Source organism: Trichomycterus rosablanca, chromosome 23 (genome assembly GCF_030014385.1).
Source record: "Trichomycterus rosablanca isolate fTriRos1 chromosome 23, fTriRos1.hap1, whole genome shotgun sequence".
Classification (NCBI taxonomy): domain Eukaryota; kingdom Metazoa; phylum Chordata; class Actinopteri; order Siluriformes; family Trichomycteridae; genus Trichomycterus; species Trichomycterus rosablanca.
In genome coordinates, this window is record NC_086010.1 from 17,772,091 (window position 1) to 17,790,502 (window position 18,412).

General features: G+C 40.6%; 1 protein-coding gene across 5 annotated transcripts in view; it reads left to right on the forward strand.

Annotated features, from left to right (window-relative positions):
* vipr1b (vasoactive intestinal peptide receptor 1b) overlaps window positions 1-7,437 on the forward strand; it is a 42,019-nt gene extending 34,582 nt beyond the window's left edge. For 2 of the 5 annotated variants that reach the window (XM_062985541.1, XM_062985542.1), the window contains exons 10-13: window positions 1,957-2,048; window positions 3,056-3,185; window positions 3,838-3,879; window positions 4,094-4,921. In XM_062985541.1, the coding sequence (XP_062841611.1) occupies window positions 1,957-2,048; window positions 3,056-3,185; window positions 3,838-3,879; window positions 4,094-4,270 (441 nt within the window). In that variant the 3' untranslated portion in view covers window positions 4,271-4,921. Of the gene's footprint in view, window positions 1-1,956; window positions 2,049-3,055; window positions 3,186-3,837; window positions 3,880-4,093; window positions 4,922-5,102; window positions 5,279-6,488 lie in introns of those variants that run through there. The other 3 variants (XR_010007413.1, XR_010007412.1, XR_010007411.1) reach the window with 3 other exon arrangements.
* Window positions 7,438-18,412: the final 10,975 nt, after the last annotated feature.

Consider the following 18,412-nt stretch of genomic DNA (forward strand, 5'->3'; position numbering starts at 1 on the left):
TGTGAGACTTTTATTGATGACAGTGCAGTAGTCATGGTTACCGTGATAGACAAGGACGAGCAGGTTTTCTCCGCTGCACTTTAAGGACTTTTTTATAGTTTTTATATAGTTAGCTGCTCATTTTTGCATATCGGAGGGTGTTTAGTTTGGGGTGTGTTCGAGACAGCTCTGCTCACTTTGACAGACGAGGCTCTCTCATGGGATCATGGGAAAGTCACACACCAAATGTCAGTAAAGACCAAAGTGTGAAGAACGCTCTCACACACAGGATGGAAGAGGCTGGAACAGACAAGCAGCGCTAAGTGAAAACGGGGCAAACCTGACTGACCCAGTTTACTCCCAGCCTCTGAAGGTTTTAAGTCTCATTGATTTATGCTCTTGTTAGCAATGGATTTTTCTCTGAAATTGTGAACCCACAAACTTTTGACTTGTTAGTTTATAAAGAAAAGTTGTAAAAGTTCTAAAAGCAGGTCGTTTATTTAAAGCCGTGTGATCACTTACATACATATAACCACGACCACATTGTTTCAACACAAATATTAATCATAATGAGCTCAATGAATTAAGTCCTTAAATATTAAGGTCTAAAATGTTTAAAAAGAAAAAGTATATAAAAAATATTAAGAAGTGTAGCAGTATTGCACATGTACAAATAACAGTATTATTGCACGATTACAATGATATTGAGGTGGGAGGGGTAAGAGGGCAGTATTTATTAAACACAACAATGGCCCTTGGGAAAAAAAACTGTTTTTCAGTCTGGAGGTGTGTGTCCTTAGGACCCTATAACGTCTTCTAGATAGAAGTAGAGAAAAGGGATTGTGTTTTAGAATGGCTCTGGCTCTGCGTAGACAGTTCTGAAGACGTCCTCCAGTGTAGCCAGGGACTGAGCAATAAGACAACCCTCTGGAGGGCTTTCCTGTCTGCTTTACCATGCATTAATACAGTACGTCAGTATGCTCTCCACAGAGCAGTGGTAGAACGTCACCAAAAGCTCCATAGCCAGGTTGTTTTAGCTTTTTGACAGAGCGGCGGTGTTTGTGGTCCAGGTGAGTTCCTCTGTGTTGTGGGTCCACAGAAACCTAAATCTGGAGACTCGTTCCACTTCTTCTCCTTTGATGTTTAAAACATCCTGGTTAATTATTGTTACAGCCACTGAAATCGATAGTTATCGAACGGAAATATTGAGCATGTGCTCAGTTTCCATTGCCTGTGGAGCTGACCTTTATAACGGTCAAAAAACCACTACACAGAACGTGTCCTCAAATTATCAGAGAAATAAGAGCAGAGCTGAGCTTCCTGAGAGCGAGGAAAAATAACTCCATTAGGACCCATTCTGTAAGAACAGTGACCAGCTTAAATGCTGAGAATTTGTAGATGTAAGTGTTGTTATTTGTAGTCCATAATTGATTTTGGCAGTCATGCTTGGTATAATCCACACCACCGAGAGCTGTAACTACCTCCATCGTCCTCTGCAGGAAGGGGGGCGGAAACGAGCGAACGAGGGCCAGAGTCGGAAAAATCCGTTTCCCTAGTTAAATGTTTATGTAAATTTGATGAAGTCTGGGATTTGCGCTCTCCATCAAGCGTGTGATTTGTGTCTGAGGCATCTAGGGATAGAGCAGACACCTCTCACCTCCACCCACTCGCTCACTCACCGAGTGCAGGAGAGGGAAGCTGTTACATGCACATCACACATTTGATGTTTCCGCAAACGTTATTGAAGAAGAGGCCATTAGCCCTGTTTTCTCTGTGGTGCGTCCTGCTGTTTCGGGGCCCAGCGTGCGCCCCGTTCCTCTGCTCACAGAGGTCAGCTTTATAGTTTGTGACTGACCAGACAAAGCAATACTTTCTGTGTCGAGTCGTCCATTAGAATCACCGTGAGTCGGACATTAGGGATCACGACACTGAACGCGTGAATACACAAATAATGATGCTGTTCTTTTCTGATAACAGATGAACTTCATCCTGTTTATTTGTATCATACGGATCCTGCGGCAGAAGATCAACTGCCCCGACATCGGGAGGAATGAATCGAACCAATATTCGTGAGTTTATTTGGTGGTTTAAATTGTTTATTTAAAACGTGTTGATTGGTGTCTGGGGTGAACGTGTTCCCACGGTGCTTAAACGGTGCAGTACAGAACTTTTATCATGTCTAATGAACCCTGTCCGAGTAATCGAGTCAGGACAGGAAATAAATCAGGACTTCTTAGGTATTTAAGCTAAATTTATTGGGTAGTGTTGAGTGCTGAGTGGAGGAAGTTTATCATGTTGAGTTTAATTCACACTTAATACCCAGGTTGGCTAATGTGAATACCCATTACAATACACATTGATGTCTTCTGAGCTTTAATAAAATGTGAAATCTTTATTAAATAAATGAGAAATCTCTCCAATATTGGCTCAATTCGGAAGCAGCAGTCCAGCAGGGTGATGGGGTGAAGACGTGGTGCCACTTCCAATTTTCCTATCGTTTATATTAATGAATCCTGGCGCTCTTTATAAGCGTAAAGCTGATATTGATATAAAAAAGGATAATCATCAGTTATGCGTCTGTGTATTTTCAATGATTCCGTGTTTTGCTCATGGCCGAAGGGCAGGTTTTTTAATATTGTGTTTTTTTTAACCTTTGTCTAATGCACTCAGCGATCCACCGAAGACCGAGCGTGCACTGATTTTTAACAAAGAACGCATTTTAGCTCATGTCATTTTAATTTATGACACAGAAGAAAGGCATCTGGGCTGTTTGGCAGTGCCCAGGGGCGAAGTGAAGCTCACTGCATTAGACTCATCTCCGTAAATGTCAGTGGCTCATGCCGGCCCTCTCCAGATGACTTAATGTCCTTTGTCCTTAAGTAGCTTTTTACGATGCAGCATGCATGAGACCGTCCCGATACTTGAAGCTCCCGCAATTCCATCCCATCAGTACGATTATGTGGTTATTACAACACTCGGTTTCCTCTGCTCTCCTAGTAAACTCCGGTTTCTTATGCTTCAGATTACAGATGAATAAATCTTTAACCCGAAGCTATGTTTTCCTCTGGCTCTGCAGGAGGCTGGCCAAATCCACGCTGCTGTTGATTCCGCTCTTCGGGATAAACTTCATCATATTCGCTTTCATCCCAGAGCACATCAAAACGGAGCTGAGGCTGGTGTTCGACCTCATCCTGGGTTCGTTTCAGGTACGAGTGCGGTTATCGGATTTTCCAGCATGAGCACCGCTTGCAGGTTCCCGCTCCGTGTCGTGTCGATTCAAACAGGCAGGCAGGGGGGGGTGTTAAAAATAATCCCACTCGTATCAACGACGGTGGCTCGGTGGGTAGCACTGTCGCCTCACAGCAAGAAGGTCCTGGGTTAGATTCACGGATGGAGCAATCCGGGTCCTTTCTGTGCGGAGTTTGCATGTTCTCCCCGTGTCAGATACGTGCAAATTGTCCATGACTGTGTTTGACATAAAAAACTTGAACCGATGAATCTTGTGTAACTACCTGTTCTGTCATGAATGAATTAAAAAGCATATTTAGCATTTACAGCATAATGTGTGTAGACAGCAACATGACTGACTGTTGCTGTGCATTCTGGGTGATGTGCCCCATCTTTTAACTTAACATATTTTCCTTTGCACTAGTTATAGAGGAACAGCCTCCCACATCCTAATAACACTGTGTCAGTCATATCACATGAATACATAAATGCACTACTGGCAGACATCCCTGCTCATTCAGCGGTGTGTAATTAATGTGCTTAGTTCTCAAGAGGCTGTGATGAATGACTGAGCGTGCACAAATCCCGTCTGATACGTGTGTAAATAAGACACCTGTACTCTGATTACAGGGCTTCGTGGTGGCGGTTCTCTACTGCTTCCTAAATGGAGAGGTAAGCGACAGATCTACTGATTTTTATTTGTATTTATTGCTAATTAGATAACTTTTGGTTGAATATTTATTTATTAGATTTATTATTTAGGTTTATGGCCATGCCAGATACTCAGGAATATTTTTTAGAATGTAGATGGGTTTTGCATACATTTTTAAAGAAACTGCACAGCTATAATCCAGCGCTTTGACTCTTTTTACCGCTTTCCCCTCAGGTGCAAGCCGAGATCAAGAGGAAATGGAGACGGTGGCACCTGGAAAGGTTTCTTGGCTCCGGTACCAAGTACCAGCACCCGTCTATGAGCAGCAACGGCGCCAACTCCGCCACCCAGATCTCTCTGCTGACTCAGCGCGCCTCCGCCTGCCACGACGACTCCTCTATAGCTGTGTAGCACAGCTGGGGAGCTCCGGTTAGCCGACACAGGACAATCGTCTTCTGTAGATCCACTCATGCTGTGTGTCTTGTGCATCTGGGTACGTGATGCAGAGTTCTGTCCGGGTCCTTTAAATTCAGATGGTGTGATGGTACCACCGCGCGCCATTTCGTATTCTGTTGAGGTGATTGGGCACAAAGTTTCACAGACACACTCCGAAGTGGGGAGGGCAATTGATTTGGAAGAAGCTCTGAGCTAAGCTGTCATCCGGCTTAATTTTAATGACAGAAAAAACAACAAAATAAATCAATTTCCAAATTTAATCAATTAAATTATATTTAATCAGACTTGCTCATCACTGTTTCCCAGAAAAGACGAGAATTCTTGATTAATGGACAAAGTGGTAAAATTAAAGCACTCCATTAACAAGCTGCCTGCAGAAACAACTTAATAATAATAAAAAGAAGATGTGTGTACTCAGACAAAACTAGATATGTCCAGCAACCTGTCTTGTGTATTCTTGCCTAATGTTATGCTTTAAGTGTTTTTTTGGTGGAACTGGACCCAATGTGCCAGTGACCAGGGAAAAATTACGTAATAATAATAATATCACTACTAATGAAAATAATAATAAATATCAGTTATAATAATAGGGAGTGTGGGTACCACTGTGACTTTAAATATGATAAACACAGTAATAATACATAACATTATTATTATTAATATTTCACATTATTTATGAATGTATAGTTGATTAATATTCTAATAATCATTTACACATCATGACATTCACACATCATAATGTCACAAGTAATAAAATGGATTAAAACTCATAAACCTTTGTTGACAGGCTCGTACTGGACAGTTCAGAATCAGAGTGAGCTGAGGAGAGGAAGGTAAGAGTGAGGAAGAGGAAGGACAACAAGCTAAAGTAAGGGAGCTAGAGATAGAGAGAGAGGTGAGAGTTTATTAAATCAATAGGATATTATACAATAGGTTTCCAGAAAAGTTGGACATTTCATAAAATGCATTAAACACATGTTTACAAATCATTTTCTTCTACATCGTCACAGATGATATAATAGTAAACTTTATATTAGGTCACGTTCACATCTGATTATCCAACAATCTCAGTAAAAACAGCGTCCACAAAATAAACTGAACACTGGTGTAGGAAGCACTGGCAGGTTTTAATCAAATTCTAAAAATGTAATTGGTTCATATTTGTTATTGTTATTTTTTCCATTGTATTTACTCCCCTCTCTCAAAGCATTTACTTTATTCAGTAACGTGTTCTATGTTTGTTACCCTATAAAAACACGTTAATAAGCTAACAGTGTCAGTACAGTAGAACAAAAGGACAGGACCGGGATATTCGTACAGAGGATAAACACCTCTGAATTTAATGGACTCGACAGATGAAACAGGGCTAATAGTAAAAGCAGAGGAGACGCAGAGAGCTTTTATTTCTCTGCTCTTTTTTTTCTTTTCTTTTTATGTGAACAAATAACCAAAAGTGGATTGTTGACTATCCAAATTTAAATGGAGATACACTGTAGAGAGAAAATGTGACATTTCTCCCAGACACATGTGGATCATTTTTAAAACCATACTGCATGTGTGTGTGTGTGCGTGTGTGTGCGTGTGAGAGAGAGAGAGATGATGGGTTTGGAAGTCGGATGCCCTTCTCTGCACTATCGGTTATCATTCCCATAAGACATCATTCCCCGTCATCTGATCAGTGTCCAGGTTCTTTGTGATTGTGTTAGTCTTTTTTATGCCATATAGCAGGACCACGACGGGTCATTTTTATGACTGGATGTCTGATCTTATCTAGTGATGAATTCTGAATGCAAAGTGGACGTTTACCTTTAAGAGATTGATTCAAACCGGAGCTGCCAAATTTAATCTTGTGCTAATAGTTCAGTAGAAAAGTGACACTGTGGTACTTTTAGATAAAGCCGGTCTGTTTTTATCAGAAGAACAAGAAATAACAAATTAATCCAAACTACACACAGTACGTAATGCTATAGAATAAAACACACACACAAAGAACAATTTACTTATAAACTAAAGCACATTTATTTGCAATAAATCAAAAAGTGAAGTTTGGAATCATTCACTTTTCTGCATGAATCACAACTGAAAAAAAATCTTTCGTATTTTATCATCTTGTGTGTTTTACCTTGTTTTATTTATGACTCTGTTATTGATGTATGACATTTATTTACAACAGCAGCACTTAAGTTGTCCGGAGCAGCTCTGTCAATTTTGGAACGGGCTTTTCCTCGCCACCCATGTTCCAGCAGCTCCTGTTCCTTGTTGGTTTTTGGAGAACACGATTGACTGGACAAATTTTGTGTCATTTTTATTTTTTCCTGACTTTGGCTAAAGTAACCACTGTTCCACGTACTGTGTACTTACAGACGTCTGATTGTGCAGGTGACTGGTACTGAAAGTTGCTTAAAAATGGCTCTTCGTGAAATTCCTGACTAAAACCTATGAGCGCTACACTTTTCCATTGTTACATGTGGCTTCGCGTGTCCGTGCCGAGACTGCCATGGCATACATGTTTTTTTTTCACATGTGTATAAAACTTCCCCTCAGCTGTTACAGTTCTCAGATCGTTGTGCAGGTACAGTGTAAATAACTTGAACTTTGTACAGGTTCCTTTCATAGACCTCGTAACGAGGATGTACAGTTTGTCTGAATGTTCATTCATTTCACATTTCACGTTCAGTTCGATATAACGTAACGCGTGCCAACGTTTAAAACACAAATGACCTCTCGTTTATTGCCATGATGAATGTACGTCCTCACGAAGTGGATTTGAAAACGTGTATTGCGTCTGTGCCCAACATGTCGTGTACTTGAGTGTGTGATTTTTTCTGTAAACGATAAGCTGCCAACCGTTTCGGACACGCTGTACAGATTTAAACGGGCCTTTTAACATAAATACATGATTAGCTTTAGCACTGGATAGCGTGCTTTAATAATCTGTGTGTCGTCCGAACTGTGGAGTGCTGAATGCATGCTGCACAGGCAAAATCTGCTTCTACATGCAGCCAGAAGAAGAAACAGAACAGATATTTCCAATCATATGTATTGTTACCGTATTGTATTTTTGTAAAGAAAAAAGGTAAATATTTAACATAAATATGCAAATAAACTAGAATTATTGTACATTATTACACATTCTTGCTCTCGGTGCCTGGTCATTTGTTCTGGAATTCAATTGTAAGTCCTTTCTAATTTTAGTACCGAATTCAGGAAACTACTCAGAATTTCTTTTGCAAATTGGTATCAGTTAAACCGGCAGACCTGGTGTAGGTTGATGGTACAAGTTTCCTATAAAAATCTGTTTAACAGTATTTTGTCTTCTGCCCTGACTCTATCTCTGATGAAAACTGTGTTCCAGAACGGTTGGTGCAGCAGGTAGACGTGTTTAATGTGTCAGTATTCGTATTTAAAACTACGACAGTCTCATCTGTACATGAGGAGCCAGTTCTGAATGTTAAAGCAGGTCTTCACATTAGTCAGTGAATCAGTCAGAATAAGGATATTATTTCAGCTGCTCTTGTTAGGCGTCGCAACAGCGGATTGTTCCTCTGCATGCTTGATTTTGATTGATTTTTACGCTGGATGCCGTTCCTGACGTAACCCTCCTATTTATCCCGGCTTGGCTCTGACGGTTCCCCTGAATGACTAGGTTCATGTAATGCCGTGCGCCTTTATTAAAGTTTCCTATAAAATACTGTTTTAATATTCCTTTTTTCTGCCCTGAAACTATCTGTGAAGAAAATGTCATTCCAGAATGATTGGACATTAATCATAGGCTGCCTGTGGTTGTATTATGACTCAGATACAGTTAAAAACACTGGGGGGGGGGGGGGGGGGGTCAACAGTGCATGACGCAGGTTGTGCTCGTTGTCATTGTCCACTTTTCAAGCCGTATTGCATGAGCCGTCCTTGGATCCAGCGCGACATCGTTTCGGCTCGCCTGTATTACGTTAAAGTGATGCACTGCAGAGCCAACAGAAGAAAAGATGCGAGCAGCTTTTCAAAACCATCTATTCACAGAGGGAGACTGAAGTTCACATTTTTTGACCATGCGGTGGTCATGAGAGCTTGGTTGTCGCTCCTCAGAGTTCAAACGGTCCCCGGCCCTAAAGCGTGTTTAATGATTAATGTACGCTGAAGCATTAGTGCTGTTTAACATTCCTAAATGTTCTCAGATAGACCAACACGTGCCAGGTTTATGGGTTTTTCATACATAATCTAATAGCCGTGTTTAGTAAATAGAAATTTTACTTCCACAACCTGGGTCCAATTTCTGCAGACTTTATTTAGATTAGAGTTACTATCGACATCCATTGCAGGAGACAATGACTGTTCTATTTATTTATTTATTAGGATTTTAACGTCATGTTTTACACTTTGTTTACATTCATGACAGAAACGGTAGTTACTCGATACACAAGGTTCATCAGATCAAGTTTTTTATATCGAACACAGTCATGGACAAATTTGTATCTCAGTTCACCTCACTTGCACATATTTGTACTGTGGCAGGAAACCGGAGCTCCCGTAGGAAACCCACACAGACACGGGGTGAACATGCAAACTCCACACAGAAAGGACCCGGACCGCCCCACCAGTGTTATCCACTGAGCCACCGTGCCGCCCCCATGACTGCTCTAAAGTAGGATTGCTCTGTGACCAGCTAATCACCGTTCTCGTGGTGTTCTTCATAAAGGATGAATGTTTTTATGTTCGGAGGGTGCTCTGTTCAGGGTGTATTCCTGTTTTTGGATGGTGACTGACCTGCTGATGGTGACCCTGACCAGGATTACATTTGCAGCATTTAGCAGACGCTTTTATCCAAAGCAACTTACAATTATAACTGAATACATGTTTGAACAATCGAGGGTTAAGGGCCTTGTGTAGGGGCCCAACCTTCTGATTACTAGTCCACTGAGCTACCACTGCTACCATGAATAAATGTAGGATGGACTACACACATTCAGTTAAAGTAATACATTCCAGAAACTGGTTTAATGTATAGAGATAAAACAGATCCCTGTGTGGTCGTATTTCAGCAGCTGCAGGTACGGTATCATAAAACGCTCTTTCGTGACATTTCCGTCTTCATGCCAACGTGGCGTGGTCTTTAGAGCCGAGGTTACTGTTCCACACGGGGATGAAAAATTAATGCAGTTTGATTGAGCTCATCCCTCTCTTTGACTAATCCATTATTTACGCCCGGCGTCTTTTCCCTCTGTCCAGTACAGCCGTGATTCATGTGGTGTACAGAGTTGGGTTTTTGTGTGGGCTGCACTCAGGGCGGTGCTGGTCTAAATCATTAAGACTGCAGTCCGATGCTTCGTGCATGCTGATATTCGCCGCTGCGCTGCGCGTCTCTTCTCGTCTGAGATTGTTTCGAGCCTTTTATAGACAAGGCTGTTCTTTTTTCATTACACATCTCTATTTCCTACCTGTGTTTTCCAATCAGAAACTCTGTATGAATGAGTTTGGCAGACTTCAGTGCTGCCTGACCCTGATTAAAACCTGGCATGATACAGGCGTTTACTGAGGTTCTATTTGTTCTTGTATAATAATCACCAATGCGCTTTAGTCAAGCTTTAAAGTGCCAGTTTCGGAGCAGAGGCTTTTTTTCTTCCTGGCCTTGGCAAGAGACCACTGGTCCATTAACTTTATAATGAGTGCAGTAGCATAATTTCTACGGACGCACAGAAGTCACCAGCTACAGTCCATCATAATCACTAACGAGGAATTAAGAGGCCGTGCCACAAAGTTTAATGAGATGATAGAATATTTCACTGAATTAATTATATAAGTCGATGTATGTGCACTCCCGGTCAAAAGCTGGTCCAAACCCAAAATTCCTCTTAACGGTCGCAATAAAAACCACAAGAAGATGCCCTCCTGAGACCTGCATCGCCATCGCTCGTCACTGCCTGTTGCTGCAGTGAACTGTTGGAGTGTGTGTGTGTGGGTGTGTCCTTGGTTTGATTCCCAGGTGGAACAGTCGCCTCACAGCAAGAAGGTCCTGGATTCGATTCCCAAGTGGAACGGTCCAGGTCGTTTCTGTGTGAAATCTGCATGTTCTTTCAATGTCTGCGTGGGTTTCCTCCTACAGTACAAAAACATGCAAATTAGCCGAACTGGAGATGCAAAATTGGCCATGACTGTGTTTGACATTAAAAACTTGATCTGATGAATCTTGTGGAACCCCAACACGGTGCATTTACATTTACATTTTCATCATTTAGCATACGCTTTTATCCAAAGCGACTTACACAATGAGCAATTGAGGGTTAAGGGCCTTGCTCAGGGACCCAACAGTGGCAACTTGGTGGTGGTGGGGTTTGAACCGGCAACCTTGTGTTTACTAGTCCAGTACCTTAACCACTGAGCTATCACTGCCCTTCACTGCATTTACATAGCTGATAGGTGGGTAGCACTGTCGCCTCACAGCCAGAAGGTCCTGGGTTCGATTCCCAGGTGGTGCGGTCCGGGTCCTTTCTGTGTGGAGTTTGCATGTTCTCCCCATGTCTGTGTGCTGTCAGGTGAACTGGAAATACAAAATTGTTTTTCCATGATTGTGTTAGACAGACTAACCAGTAAGTACCTGTCCTGTCATGAATGTGTAAAAGAGTGTAAAACATGACGTTAAAATCCTAATAAATAAATAAGTAAATACATAGCTGCAGTAAATAAAAAAGTCTCCTGCATTTCTGGTGACCCCACATGACTGAAAACCTACTGGTGACACTTTTGATGAAATTTTACTTTGTCCTTGTAATGTAAAAATACAAATAAGGCCCTCCAGTATTGTATGGTAATGATAGCTGATATATATTCCACCCAATCAGCATATTTTCTACCGTTTAAAGCAGCGTGGCGGATGATAAAAGGACCTGGTCTGCACAGAACAAATCCATTTAGGAGTGAAGTTTCATCAAAGGAAAGCCGACACCCAACTCCAACAGCATGCAAAAACCCTCCAACACCAAAGCGCTCGGGGTTTCTCTCATCTTTACAGAACACTTACACAGTCGATTTGTGTGAGACGGCAGACGGACTGTGTTTACTCTAAACACCGCAGTCTGGTACGAGGGACTGGAGGAAGTTCTGTGTTTATGGACACTAGATACCCGAGCTTTACATTGTTTTACATTTTGTATTTGCTTTTATGGCATTAGCAGACGTCTTTATTCAACGTGACTTACCTGCAAATTAATACAGCACAAATAATTGATCATTAATCTAGTACACGGAACAATAAGGTCCATTTTTGCTGCTATAATTAAGTTTCCTGAAGCTTCGACTCTGAAACATGACTGAGATTTGCCCACGTAGCCAAAAGAGCATCACTGAGGTCAGGCACTGACTGGGTGATAAAGTCTGCTTACACTTCATCCCCGGGGTGTAAAATGGGGTCGAGGTCAGGGCTCTGTGCACACCACGGTACAGTCCACGAATCATTTTAAGTGCTACACGCTTTTGCACTCTAAATCCTCTCTTAGCCTGTGTGAGCTGTCAGTTTAAAGCTGAGCTGCTGTGTATGTTTACACTTTACAGCAACAGCATAAAGCTCTGACCAGGATGACTTTAGCAGGTTCAGTCCCACTAATTAAAACTGTGTTTACATAATTTGGTCAAGAAGCTCAGATCCATTACAGAACAGCTTGTTTTCAAGCCACCTAAGGAGAACGGAGGTCCCTGCTGAGTCTTGTTGCTTTTAAGGTTTGTTCCTGTAATTTTAGTGGAGTTTTTCCTTGCCACTGTCACCCTAGGTTTGCTCAACAGGAGGTTTTTGGTCTGTGGGTCCTGGATTCTGTAAAGTTGCTTTGAAATGAAGTCTATTGTAAAAAGCACTATATATATACTAATTATCTCTGATTTTAACAGGAGAACAGACTGCTTCTGCAAATGAAAAAATATTTCACACCAAATTACTAATTGAATGGTAATAAACTAATTAATTCGATTTAGGATGTCACGTTTTCTGAATAATCATTGGGCGCAGTGCTGTAACACTCTCTGGTCAGGGCGCCAATCCATTGCAGGGCTTCAGCCATACCCTCCTCAGATATAACCAATCATGTCAGTCTAGATGCCCGGCTGGCTGATAGTACAATAGTGGTGGTCTAGCATAATAGACCCCTGCACCACCTGAGCATCTGGGCAAATTATTATGTGCTTGTTTGACTTCAGTTGTATTAAAATGAAGTATACTGTATGAACATTTACTTAGGTTTTATGTGTGATGTTGCTGCATGGGTGGAGAACACACGTGCAGATCTGATTAGTTATTAGCTAGGGCCCTACTAAATTCACAGGAAAAAGTGCTTGATTTCTCGACCTTGTTTTTCAAAACGAGATTTCACAGATTTTTAAAGAAAAGAGCCACATTTCACATTTCATAAATTTAATGATAGAATAAATAGGAGCTACAGTACACAGCACAGCCTACATTAATAGTTGAATGTCAACCTAGAACATCCAGCGACGGTGCGAGGCTTCATGTTCGGTCTCAAATACGAAAATTCTCGTCCGTGTTTTGACCCCCTTTCCTGCGTCCAGAGAATTGGTTGTTAGTTTTCCAAACTCAGTTACCCGAGTCGTGTTTTCAGCTGCTTTACTTCGACATCTTGGACATTCTGACTAACTGATTGCTAACTGAATTGCTGTAGGATTGCTAGGACGCCTCATAGTGCAGATTAACCAGTAAACGTGAGACACTTGAACGCTGCGTGAATGAAAAATGTTAAATTGCTAAACACAAACATTAAAATTTGAATTTCACAGCAAGCTGCGTATTACACAGGAAACGGCTCATTTCACGGCCGTGAATTAGGTAGGGTTGTTGTTATGAACCTCACAGCCACACTTACATTAAGCCAACAAACAAAATTATCTCCCCTTCTGCTCCCTGGATCGTGAGAGATATGAGACTGACTTGAGATTTGAGTTTTTTTTGCTCAGCAGGTCATCATGCTACCTGCTGTATCTGACAGACTTAGCAAACATGCATGACCGATGGTGCTTGCGCTGCATTAAACACCACCATTTTTCTCCCATTTAGTCAGACCTGCCGCGGTCGGTGGCAGGCCGAGCCGCGAGGATAAATGATGCGTTTAGAATTCAGCTCCCCGCTTGGCACTGTGTTGGCACAGGCTGCATAGCGAAGCAACAGGATAAATGGATAAGCAGCGAGAAACCGTTTCAGCGTGATTCACTGGGATTAAATTTGTTAAACTTGTGACATCGTGTTGAACCTCCAGTAATGATCCTGACGGCTCCCTGTACCCCTAAACGCCACGTTCTTTAATGATGCAGAGCTGGCGTGTCGAGGACTGATGCTGGCATCGACAGGAAATGTTTTTAACGAACGCTGAATGCTAATTAAATTATTCTCAAATGAAAGACGATGTTTTATGTGCTTTCACACAAAGACAAGCTGCTGTAACCACATTAGCACTCAAACTGAGCTCTGCTTACACTTCAGCCAGGATCACAAGACCTTCTTGTTGGCAAACTTAAGCCATCAAGCTGTGAAATTCAGTAGTTTTACATCACAGACTTTTCAGGCAAATGGATTAAAAGGGTGCTCGGGTGGCACCGCGGTAAATTACCAGGGTTCAATAATCCAGCGATGCTATTTGCCGGTCAAGCGTCTACATACAGAAATGTCTGAGGGAATGAGGGGGCGCACAGAAAAGGGAAAAGGGCGAGAGGGTGTTGGGTTGGGGGGTATGATGGATTGGCATCCTGTCCAGGGGTGTGCTACTACACTGCGCCCAATAATTCCTCGTAAACCGAACCCACCGCGTTAAATGGCCCAAAATTTCTCAGTCAACTAGTCGCAAAACCAGCTATGAATGAGATCAACTCTTCAATTCTATCCATTCCTTCCGCTGAGGGACACTAGGAGTCTCAGAGTCAGGGTTCGAATAGCAGTGGTGCCACCTGCCTGGATTGGCACAATCACGTCTGACTGATGAAGGATCGAATAGATACCCAACATCTGCAACATCTTCGACTTTCCTACTTTTTGCCTGTGGCACTGGGACAAATGGTGAAGGCGTACAGAGAGCCGAGTGTCCGGGTGTGGTCCTCTGTTTGTGTCAAAGCTCTGTAAGAATCCTCCGCCGGTCAGTGTAAAGACTCGTAAGAAGTGGACATGTGCTAGTCTGCGACCCCCCCTCAGTCAGTGAGCAGTGGGGAAGTGAGGATGACCAAATTCAGAAGGAGGGATCATTTTGGACAAATGATGGCGCTCCCTGAAACACTCACTGGAGAAATAATCCAGAGCCACGAGGAAGCTTTTTCAGTCTGAATTATTCAGAGAGGAGTTTTTCCTTACAAGATTTTAAAAATAGACCTGCTTCATCCTCGCATACACAAAGCACAGAGATTTGGGGGGGGGGGGGGGGTGATAATGCAGTGGAAGGAGCCGCAAAGAATTGATTTAATATGAGGAGGAAGGACGAATTTTTATCCTCAAGCAAGAAGTAAAACAGATTGGTAACAGAATCCCTGAAGAGGTCGGATCATCTGACTGCAGGAGAATTTGAGTTTTATTAACGGACAGCGATGCACATTCTGTTATACAGGCTTACATGATACAGGATGTGTATGTATAAATAATATCAAATATTAATATCAAACAAATACTGGTGCTATAATCCTTTTAAATACGGAGTGTCAAGCTATCATAGCAAATCAAAATAAGGACGTTCATTTATTGTCTGTTTTACCACTATTCAGGGTTGCAGTGGGTCCGATTGACCAGGCGAAAGGTACAAAACACACACACACACACACACACACACACACAAAGGGCAATTTAAGTAGCTCCAATTGTCAATTCCACAAAGACACGGGGAGAACATGCAAACTCCACACAGAAAGGACCTTCTTAGCTTTGACTATCCAGTATTTCACTCAGATCAGTATAACAGAAATGACTGACCATTACACTGACTAACAAATCCCTTGACGTGTTTGGCAGCGGGGCAGAATCCAATCACAGTATATCCCTGGAGATTTAGTAATCAGAAGGTCACTGGTTCAAGCCCCACCACTACCAAGTCGCCACTGTCGGAGCCCTGAGCAAGGTTCTTAACCCTTAATTATGTGAATTGTATCAGTCAGAGTTATAAGTCGTTTGGAAGTGTACCTGCTAAATGCCATAAATGTCTTCTAAGGCCAGAGGTGAACATAGTGCTTCTATTTTACATTTAATACAGTGTTTTTAATACAAATGAGGATTTACACATTCAAAATATTAGATTACAGATATTACAGATATAACAAACATCGTTCATTCAGTCAGCAACATTTTAATAATCACAACTCACCCAGAAAACAGCACAAACTTGTAGATGAAACACCCTTCATTTATTTATTCATTCACTTCTTTATACGTTTATTTAATTATTGCTTATCATTGCGAGATTGTCAAGTTAGACATGATTAGTTGGTGCAGCATGACCAGGTTCAGCTTGTGCACAGGATCAGAATCTTCATCTGATCTTATCATTCTTACACAGAGAAAAAGGAAATAATCTGCTCTGAAATCTGCTTGATCCTTGAGCTCCTGGAACAGTTGCAATGGGAGCAATTTAGCAACCCTGTATTTTTCATTATGGGAGCTAGACAGTGCTTACTGGGTTAGAAGTAAGACCTCCTGCTGGTCCTATTACAGCACAGTAAAACGTGTTCAAAATCTCAGACAGCAGCAAGTCGAGATCTGGATCAGCTCAGCCAGGGACTAAATTTATAGTTTAAAGAGTTTCATCACATCTTGAGCTGATCGTGTTTACGTTTTCTAAAGTATAAAACTACTTTAATGTTGGTATCAGTTTTTAATTGAATTAATTGAATGTTTTTCTGTATTTACACCATTAAATCCTATAAAATCATTTAAAAATCCCAAATCTGTGACATAAAGAGTAGAAGTGTGTTTGCAGAGCGCCTCCTACTGTTCAGACACAAATACTACACCTCCAATTTGGTAATTACTGTATTAAAAATCACTTCATTTAATAAATTATTTTTGTAATCTGTTCATTTTCAGTTATTGCATTCTTATCAGGGTCGCGGTGTTTCTAGACCTGGACCTTGGCAAAACAGATCAAAATTAAATTTTCCAGTTAGCTGTGAAAACAACTAGGAACTTTCTATTTTGCAGCAATTATTTGTAGAAATTAAAATCTAGAAATCAAAAACCTAAAGTGCTTATTAATACAATTCATTCTGTACCCATTATCTTATCTAGTCACCTATTATTTGGGACAGGTAACATTTGTGAGGACTCCCTGTAGTTTTTTATTAACAAAATTAATATTAGATCATCACTTTTTTTTGCAAATGATCTTATATCATTTTTATTCTGCCAAAGCCTATTAGCTCTTCTTCAGATGTCATTCCTCTACCTCTTCCTAAAGTGATGTTTGACATAACAGCTCCAAATGTGATTTAATGTGAGAGAAAAAAAATCACCAACAAACCAGATTAGAATTATTTTTCAAATATCTCAAATCTGAGGTGCAAAGTGAACTTCAGACAAAACGAACTGATCAAATCAAGTTCAGCAGGAATAAAAACACACCGACCTGTTCGTTTATAGGACTTTATTTACAAAGCATGATAAATTAGCACTCAAACAAATGTCCATGTGTGAATCTACTAGAAGACCGAACTTGCATATCATAGCAAAATATCAGATTTACAGACATTACAGATGTAACAAATTCATCATTCATTTGGTCAGCATAGTTAATAATATCACAACACTATTAGAAAATCCCCAGACGTATTCAAACCCACACAAACTGCACAAGCCTGCAGATTAAACACCCTTCATTTATTCAAAAACTGGGAAAAAACAACCCAACACTAAAAGCATTGAAAGATTGTCGATTCAAATGCGTGTTGATCAGATTCAGTTACTGAAGTGAGACTGTAGAGCAGTGTGTAGCTACTGTGTGCTTATTTAACCCAGCAAAACTTCTTATTATAAATCCCAATCCCAAAGTTTCTACATCATTTTCATAGACACTTGATTCTGACCATCCTAGGAGGCGAACTTATACCCTTCTGGACAACACAAAACTGACTGCTGAGCCACCTCCGTTCCAATAAGTTTTACCCATTAAACATTAACCTGTTTACATTAAAGCACATCCTGTATAACCATTTAGTAAGAGCTGAACTAAAGCACATGTAATTACATGTTGAATTTTCTGTAACTGGGTGTTAAAGAATATTATTTGGTGTCTGTAAATGTATTTTTATAGCATAAGAACACAAAAGCAGATATTACCAGTAGTACAATCTTACATATTTAAAACAACACTTCATTTAGAATATAAAAAACTATAAAAACAATATCACAATAGGGTAAATGGGGTAGGGAAATGATCAGAGAAATGAATAACACCTTTATGAAATACACCCTGGATCTTTAAATAATAAAAATGTAAGATTATAAAATTAAGATTTATTGGTAAAGTTGTTAGGTAATTAGGAATTACAGTCTAGAAAGGTGAACAAAACCAGCTGCCATGGTAGTCAAATGTAATAAATTAATAATGTTAATGTACAATAAAAACTTGAAGGATTATGCCCCAGTTTATCTTTATTAGGTCCTTAATCACGTCAGTTGAGCGTTTAATTGACGCAGCGTTGAGATCTAGGTTCGAATCTAAGCGCTACTATCAGCCGGCTGGGCATCTACACAGACATGATTCTCTGTGTCCTAGGGGGGATGGCTGAAGCCCTATACAAACCAAGAAATAGGGTACTGCTAAACATACCAGCTAATACTGTCAGCTATAAAATCAACTTCTACCAATTAAATGTACAAAAATACACTCGTTATAGATTTGTAAACAAAAAATTAGTGCAAAAGACTATTCTGACTAGCTTGCTAGTAGACTAGGTCCGATATAATGTAGACAAATTTATACTACAGTAACATTTAGGCAAACAACGTCATAAAGTCGATCTTCACCACTTATTGTACACAAAACTCGTAATATTTTGTTAAACAACTGAAGATTTTTTTTCTTTTTTAATCTTTGAATGATTCAGAATAGTAAAGACAAACTACCTTATATTCCAAAG